Source organism: Anopheles coluzzii, chromosome 2 (assembly GCF_943734685.1).
Source record: "Anopheles coluzzii chromosome 2, AcolN3, whole genome shotgun sequence".
In the NCBI taxonomy this organism is placed as follows: Eukaryota; Metazoa; Arthropoda; class Insecta; order Diptera; family Culicidae; genus Anopheles; species Anopheles coluzzii.
The window spans coordinates 35,204,610-35,213,057 of record NC_064670.1 but is presented as its reverse complement, the minus strand read 5'-3'; the positions used below and the strand labels follow the sequence as shown (position 1 = coordinate 35,213,057).

Sequence of the window (8,448 nt, the reverse complement as noted above, 5' to 3'; positions counted from 1 at the left end):
GTTCCGGTCCGGATTGCATTCAAATCTATACCAGTCATGGGACGGAACGCAATGCTTGCGCGAACCGGGAAATGATGTATTATCTCATCCGTTTCAGCAACTCTTTCCGCTTACATACTGTAAGATTCCGTGTACATTCAGTGTAGAATTTAAACCATATTTTCTCCTTTATTTTGCCACTCAGTAACGGTAAAATAAAGCAAATACAATGAGTTCCTTTTTTATACTCTGTTTTTATTAAAAAGATTGTTCACGGCTCGCGGAAATAACTTACACTCAATTGTGCTTACACTAGTGACTACGATTAATATCCTTTCTTCTGGAGCGCCTTGATGTCCTGGTCACCGTAATAGTCCTCGCTGGAAGGAGTGAAAGAAACAATGTCAAACATAATTGGACTTTTTATGAGTTGTAAAGCAATTTTGCACCACCAGAAAACAATACCGAAAAAGAAAAGAACGAATAAAATATACTCAACCAACGTTAATGGAACCATGAATGTGAAAACTCAATCGTATGATGTCATCGAATGAAGTGTCACAAGTGACAGGACAGAGATTGAAGGAAACATTAGAACACACGCTTGTCACAGTGGCGTGACATGAAGATGGCTTACCCGTTAGTAATCAGAATGTTAGCAAAAAAAAAAAACAGAAAGAAACAATCGATCCGGCCTGTGGGCGAAACTCCAAAACCAAACATTAAGAAACTAAAGAAACAAATTATTAGGTGAAAAACAACACACACCCATAATACCGAGCAATCAACACACCGAAAGTTGAACCGAATAGCGGTGAAATCGTGAGAAAGGAAGAAGTAATCAGTCGATAATGATAAAGAAGGATGAATGGCGGTGTTTTGTTTTAAAGTGGTTTTAAAGATTTTTTTTATTATTGTTTCATTTTCTGTTTGTTTTGTGTTGTTCTAGGCTCTAAACTAAGGCGCTTCCCTCGGTCTCCCTCATTCATTCATTTTCGTTCACTTTTCCTCAACTACAGTCAAACTCAGAGGTTAAAGGTCAGGGCGTGGAAACAGCAAACTGCATCGTGTGCAACAAACACACTGACGAGCCACTGCGAGCAATTCGAATCGAAAACGATCCGTTCAAAGTACGATACCGGAAAAACAAAGGCACAACAACGGCACACTATCTAGACCGTTGCAAGCAAGGAAAAAGGATTTTTCGTTTGCTATTTGCAACGAAAAGTCAGATGTAAAAAAAGACGTTTGTAATCTAAACACAACAAAAAGATACACAAAATATGATCACAATAGAAACTGCGTTCAATTTCTTTACACCGCACCGACTGATCACGAGCAAAACTCAACGAAATCCTGCTGAGTTGGGCTGTGATTGGGCGCTAGTTTGTAATTGGTTGGCTGTATGGTTCGTGCCTGATCGAATTTTAAGTCTTGGTTTTAAGCTTTACAAACTGTCGTGTGGAAATTGACTCCATCCTACTCGATATGGAAGAGCGCTTCCTTAAAACACAATGCAATCAGCGCCAAATGTAGTGAATTTCCTTTCCGTTGGCGCAGCGTCATGCGATATGCGTGGTCCTTATTCTTCCGTTGATCGACACTATCCGTCTATTCGCCCTTTATCTCGTCATTTCCGGTCCCTGATCTACAGCCCTGCACCCACTGTTCTGCGCAATGTGCTCATTGGAATTCTCCTTACAGTTAACCCTGTTGTTTCAGTTACATTCTTCATTTGCTGCTCTCTCGTTCTGCATCTCTTCTTTATCTCTTCCTGTCTGCTTCCCTAAAAACCCCACTACTCGTTAAGTCCCCCCCCGGTTTTATGCACTGTCTTTACTGTCCCCTGTTCTTTAGTTGCTGTCCTTGGGAGCCGGACGGTTCGACTTAACGTTAGCTTTGGTGGCAGCGGGCGCACCACCGGACTGGAGGGCTAGACCGGCAAGGAGTTCGCTCTTGCGGATGCTTTTCAAGTCCAAATCACCGTAGTAATCTTCGCTGTTGGGGGTGTAAGGTGGGAGGGGGGAAGATTAGACGATTGGTTAGAGAGAAAGAAAGAATTAAGAATTATACACTCTCGAGACATGATAATGCGAATGATGGGCGATGATGTGTGTGAGTTTGTTGTCAGGGTGTAGGAAAGATCATTACAACTTCCGTCCACAATGGCTGGGGTTGATTTTGCGTGAAGTTAACTTTCTTTCCTACAGGAAGTTTTTGTGAGTGTGTGCATACGTATGGCGAGAGAGGGTAAGAGAATGTTTAGTTCGTCAGAAATGAATCGAAATGAGATTAACTTCGTAATCTCGAAAAGGCGCCCGAAGTTGCAAAGTTTTGGTAATGTTTTTGGCGGCTTTGATGTAGAAGTTGTCTGTCGGTTTTAATAGCCAATGGGTTGCCGCACTGATGCTGCCTACATGTGCTTGCCCGTCGGCAGGACAGCACAGAGTAAACATCGGCAAACAGCGGAACAGTATGTGAGTTTGATAGAATGATTACAGACACAAACACAAGTACAAACTATTGATCGGAACACCAAATAAACCCTGCACATGATTGCAAACACACATACACCAACACAATCTCTTGGGTAAGGGAAGGGTAGTACCATCCCAGGGCACCAGGGAACCCGAAAAGAAGTAACACACACACACACACACACACACACACACACACACACACACAGAGCAAACGATGCTTACCATCCGGGAACGTCCTCGGGATCTTCGCAGTTGCCAGTGCCGTCAGCATCGCCGATCTTGAAGACGGTTCCGATCGGGCAGCCGTACTCGCGGGCGACTCCCTCCAGACAGATGTAGTACTTGCGGCAGTCCTCCGGGTGTGCATGTCGCGAGAAGGATCCAGCATTGGAGATCTCACCGGCGGCCGGGCAGGCGAATCCATTCGCTACTTCTGTGGTCGTAACGGTTACGGTCCGGGGACGGGGAATCGTACGAAGAGAGCATTAGTACAAATGGACAGCAGGAAAGCGGTCATTGCTAGCTTACCTTCGTTCTTGCATTCCGGCACCTGGTCGGCCCACATGCAGACGCGCGCCTCACGATCGTAGGCCAGTCCGGGCGAGCACTGGTAGCGCGAGGCCTCACCGTTCCAGCAGTTCCAGAACACATCGCACTTGGCCGCATCCGCAAAGATACCGTACAGACGCTCGCAGTGGGGAGTGGAGATCGGTGGTTCTAGAATTGGGTGGCGAGAGAGGCAAACAGCGAGGTAAGGTATAGGCCAGCAACAATTCATTTATTTTGAACTGTTACGTTAGTGTAAAAACAGTCATATTTACTCGAATGTAACCCAAATTGATCTCCCAACGCTTTTGGAAAGTACAGTGAAATTTCCTTCAGTCATTTTCAGTTATTTGACGCCTAGCCAATCAATTCAAGTAGTATCAATTTCACAGCAAGGATCAATTGCACAATAACGGTTATTGTGTATGGTAACCCCATTTTCAATGGTCAATTCCATGGTCAATGGTTTGTTCAACATCCATTGTGAGTTTGGTTCCGGATATGTTACACAGAAATAAAATAACAAGTTATCGAATGAAAAACCATCACATTTCATTCACCAATCTTTCTGGGAAATGGAAACGCATAAAAAGACTCGCTTATGCGTTGCCTAAGCAACCATAAGCTTTATCTGTACTGTATTCATTCACTGCATGTTACTGAAAATATATTTCGTCTGTTGGGTTTTAATTGCTTATCAGCAAGCACCAAGCAACAGTTCAAGTGCCATTAACCTCGAACAATCGTGTTATAAATTCTCCCAATTCTTTTCAACTGTACAATCACTGTGTTTGATAGCGTATATCAGTAAAGCATACATACCTAGCTGGGTGCGGTCGCCACAGTCGACGTTGTGCAGGTAGTCACAGTTCTCGGTCAGGTATTTGGAGTCTGTCGCGTCGAAGGCGAGACCGTTGCCGCAGGTCTTCAGCTCGGCCACGTTGTTGTCACACTTCCAGTACTTGTCGCAGGAGCTGTGATGCGGGTAGAAGCCGAAATCGTCCGGACACTTGAAGCTCTCCTGAGCGACAGCTGTTTTGCAAAGGGGTGAATAGGATTAGAGAGTAAAAGGAAATTAGTTGTTTTTCTTCACAATTTCAATACAATTCCACCACGTATATAGCTAACGAAATACAGGGAAACGGAACCAGTTCATATCGAGGCAAAGTAAAGCTGAAAGAAGAAGTTGTTTTTTCTTTCTCCAGGAAGAACACACCTAGCACCGTTGCTGTGTGATTCATGTAAGGTTGCAGGTGCGTAGTGTCGGTAATTTCAACGTTTGTTCATCTTGGAGTAAAGCGCAAAACAAAACAAAAAATCCCCATGATTGGTGTCATTTTTCAAAAGCCCCCTTCAAACCTCTAATATCAGCCTTCCACTCTGGGTCACCATAAATATTCTTGGCCACCTGCCTACCGGTCGGTCCGGGGTCCGCACAGATGATGGATCGTTCGCAGCGCCGAAGCGTCATCGTCAAACCGCAAACGGCACGGTTCCGTGATCCGCTGAGTGATTTGTGACCTGTCGGATTTTGGGACGGTGCGTGTGTGTGTGTGAACAGTGAGTGGGATCTATCGTCTTTTTGTTTTAGATTCCGTACTTTCATCACTTTTGCACAAGCCGGGCCTGGTGGTTCTGAGGGAACTTCTTGCAAGCCGACGCACCTCAGAATAAGGAGAGATCCATCATCGCTCACCCGTTTCTAGTGTTTCTTCTGCTTGGTTTTTCGGGGTATACTGTTGCCGAAAGTAATAGACTGTCCACCGATCAGCCTTCTAAGGGGACTTGGACGTTTTTGTTTCTTCTTCCATTCTTCTCCATTTGCATTAAAAGGTACATCTATTTGTCGCCTACGCTGTGATTAATGAACTCATCTTCAAATGGTCGCCGGGTGATTGTGTTACTAGGCAACACTGCCGGTTTGGTAGTATTAAACTTTTGACATTTTAGATTCATCCGAAGCACCGCGCTGTGTGGAAATGGCAATCGCAAGCGGCTAGAGTCTTTCCCGCGCCACCACGATACCCCAACTCACGCCATAAATCCTGACCAATTCGGTAATCAGTTTGCACACGCACACACACAAACATCCGTGGGTGCTTGTGTTGAGGTTTTGTTGTCGGCAAGACTAGCAAAACCACAGCTGGCCACAGAAACGGCTCGCTGACTGGTCGATTTCCGCCCCCATTCTTCCCACACGAATGAGGAGTGTAGGTTTATTAACTGCGATGACAGGATACACCGTGATAGTGTGCACTTGCCCTGCAACGGGCCTTTCCCCCGCGGAAATCGGGCTGGAAATCAATAAATTTCCCCAACCCATCAGCGTTTGGTCATCGTAAATTTTGGCCCCAGCGATAATAATTACACCGTAATTGCCATTATTTTTATCACCGCAAAATGATCTTTAATTTATGCAACGCTCGATCCCGCACGGCATTCCAATGGGCGTGAAGTGTTGGCCGTGCACAATGGGACGCAATGCCACGCTCGATTTTCGATTTTGTCAACCCGCTTTCCGAACCCGGCTGGCAGCGGATAATATCGTCAAGGGATTCCAAAATGGCCACGTTGACACGTTGGATCGAGGGACGCTGTGATATTGTGTGTTAACACTAATCTGAAAGTGTTGAACATTGCTCATTATAAACGTTTTATATTAATTTCAATTGGCTGTTTTTAGCTTGTGTTTGCTGACGAATGCTGATTTATACTAAAATCATTTAATGAATAATAAGCTCTTTCTTCTAGAGTTTACGACTCAAACAAAATACCCTTTCTAGTGTTGTGCTCCCTCCCAAAAATCCAATCATAATCTCATTCCCTACCAACGCGATGATGCAATCGCTCACGGCAGCTAGGCGCTCCGACATTTCCCGCACGAATGCTTCATACACTACTCAACGCCACGATCAAAAACGCACCTCCAACGCCCTTCTCGTCTTGCAGCACCAGCCCCAGACGAACACACGCACGCAAAAAGCCAGTCACACAAAAAAAAAAAAAAAAAAACGCTCATTAAAAATCCTGCTCGCTCCCGGGCGTTAAATAACCATCCGGTTTCGGTTTCGGTTTCGTTTTTCGGTTTGCTAACCCGCCTGCCCTATTTTCACTGATCTGCCGGCACTTATGACGATTTTGGTGCCGGTACGCATGTGAGCGTGATGCGTACGGTGCGTAATCGTCCGCACACCGGCGCGCCCCATATGGTCGTGATTAACGGGCGGCCGCAAGCCCGCGTGGCGCAAACGTGTGCGACAGCTTGCAACAGATGAAATAAAACAGAGATGTCCAAAAGGGCTACCGCGGATTGCATAGTTTTGTTTGTGCATTTTGATGCTCTTTTCCCTTTTCGGTGGCATCTTTTCTGCCATTCCCTGGGAAAGGGGGCTTCCCCTGCCCCCATTGCCTAATCATGCGTAGTTAATTAGTTTAGCGAACAAATGAGCGTACGACGATCCCATTTTGGGGGCACGCTCGTTTCTGCTGCTTGCTTCCCCAGTCCAAAGCTGGTCCAGCGGTAAATAAACGACGCGTGGCGTAAGCGCCACAGCTCTAAGCCGCTAAACCGTTGGGTAAGCTTTCGTTTTCTATGCGCTGTGCTCCAGTTTTTTTCTTCTTTTTTCAAGCCACGCGATCTAATTTGATCTCGCTTTCGGTACGGTTTGGCGTAAAGAAAAGAGAGAAAGATAAACAAACACACGTACACACACACAACCAAATGAAATATGGGAAATGTGTCTCACTCCACTTCACTTTCTTCCGCTATGCTTTACAAATTGTGTGATAGAGTGTAGGCTCACCACGTCACGGTCATTATCTGGCTAATTTTGCATACCACTCCAACGGGTGCAACGACCCGCTGAGGTAGGTATTGTGGTGATTTATCCGCTAATAGAGCGATCGCGTGCAGCCTTTTCCTTTCACCCCACGGGCACGGTTCATCCCATTTTCCACTCGCCCAAAGAGTGCACCAAGAAAGAAATGAAAACAAAACGGAAGCACCGTAAATTGAGAGAAAATCCCCGGACGCCGTTGCAATGATGCGCTTGGCGTATTTCCGATCAATTGATTGGATGGGTATATTGTATGTGTTTGCTCGCTCGAAATCAAAAGCAAACAAAATTATAGAAAGGTTTCTCGAGACCAAACCCAGAGGTAAGTGCAAAATTCGCAAATTCCTCTCCATGCCTGCGGGCAGAGGAAAGGAAAATCGCTCGATTGGAGATATGATCGCCGGGAGGGAGTTTTTGCTCTCCTTTCCGCACGGGTGTGTGAATGGTCGTTGGTGAATGGCTGCGGCCGCCATCGAATCGGCGTGGCAGTGAAGGTAGAAACACACACACACACACACACAAACCCACAAGTGCCCGTTTCCGTTGACCATGAACGGTTTTTGTACAATAATTGCCCCTTTTCGTAGGGCAATGAGCATCGTACATAATCGGTACTTCGTGATGCTGTGGTTGCATCTCCCCCTGTACCTCCCTAATTACGGCACGAAAGTGAAATCGTTTCACTGCAAATCACCTACACCGAAGAGGCACCGAAATACAGGGTTTAAAATCAAGATGAACAGAGAGAGAGACAGAGAGTAAAAACCAGCTCAAACTCGCTTTTATCGCAGCTCGCTGACGCGCACTAGCGTGGCATTGAAAGGAAAAGGATTGCTTGCTGCTTCCACCGCATCCATCGGCATCCCGAAAACCCATTCAATCCAACCCAATTCCCCGTCACCGTTCACCGACATTGCCACCGCACATAAGTCACCAGCCTGATACGGTAATGAGGTTCCGCTCTGGCACCCTTCCAGCACAAGTGAACGGGGGAAAAAAAACTGTATCGACAAATCGCTGCAACAACCGAACAGCAACACAACACAACCGAACAAAAAAGAAAGCTTACAAAAACTGCGCAAACAAATCCAAACCACACTCCAGATTAGATCGCGGAAAAGAAAGAACCAGCGCAACCCTTCCAGCCCCTTTACGGAGCAGGATTTGCAATTAAAGCGCACACAGCGATGGGAAAGGGTTTGGGAGGGGGTGCAAAGGAAGGGCTTTCTTTGCCTTTGCCAATGCGGTTTGCTGCGGAAAGTAATATTGCGCCCCCAAAAGCGGAGGGCCACACCCGGTAACGAAGGCTTTTGATTTTTAGCACAAAGGCGCGACATAAAGCACGCTGATTATCCACATTGTTATCCGGGGTTTTTATCAGCGCACACACACACACCCATACAAAGAACCCCGTAGGCATTTCAGTGCGATGGGCGAAAGATTGCTATGTACGTTCGTGCTGCCAAGATTGTAAGAAAATGTTATTCCAGGTTGGCTGGTAGACACGCGCCCAGGGTTACGTGAATCCTGTCAATATACGTACCGAACGAAACGGGATTTGTTTCTTCTTTTTTCCTGTGTGCGAAGATTTTTGGTTTGTTTGAAAA

The 8,448-nt window shown here is 46.0% G+C and overlaps 1 protein-coding gene across 6 annotated transcripts in view; it reads right to left on the bottom strand.

Annotated features, from left to right (window-relative positions):
- Positions 1 to 213: 213 nt before the first annotated feature.
- The window catches only part of LOC120950635 (protein obstructor-E), a 113,713-nt gene continuing 105,478 nt past the window's right edge, over positions 214 to 8,448 (bottom strand). For 5 of the 6 annotated variants that reach the window (XM_049605061.1, XM_049605059.1, XM_049605060.1 and 2 more), the window contains 4 exons: positions 3,828 to 4,037; positions 2,988 to 3,176; positions 2,682 to 2,892; positions 857 to 1,977 (listed from right to left, as the gene is read on the bottom strand). In XM_049605061.1, coding sequence (XP_049461018.1) covers positions 1,833 to 1,977; positions 2,682 to 2,892; positions 2,988 to 3,176; positions 3,828 to 4,037 — 755 coding nt within the window. In that variant the 3' untranslated portion in view covers positions 857 to 1,832. Of the gene's footprint in view, positions 360 to 856; positions 1,978 to 2,681; positions 2,893 to 2,987; positions 3,177 to 3,827; positions 4,038 to 8,448 lie in introns of those variants that run through there. The other variant, XM_040368830.2, reaches the window with a different exon arrangement.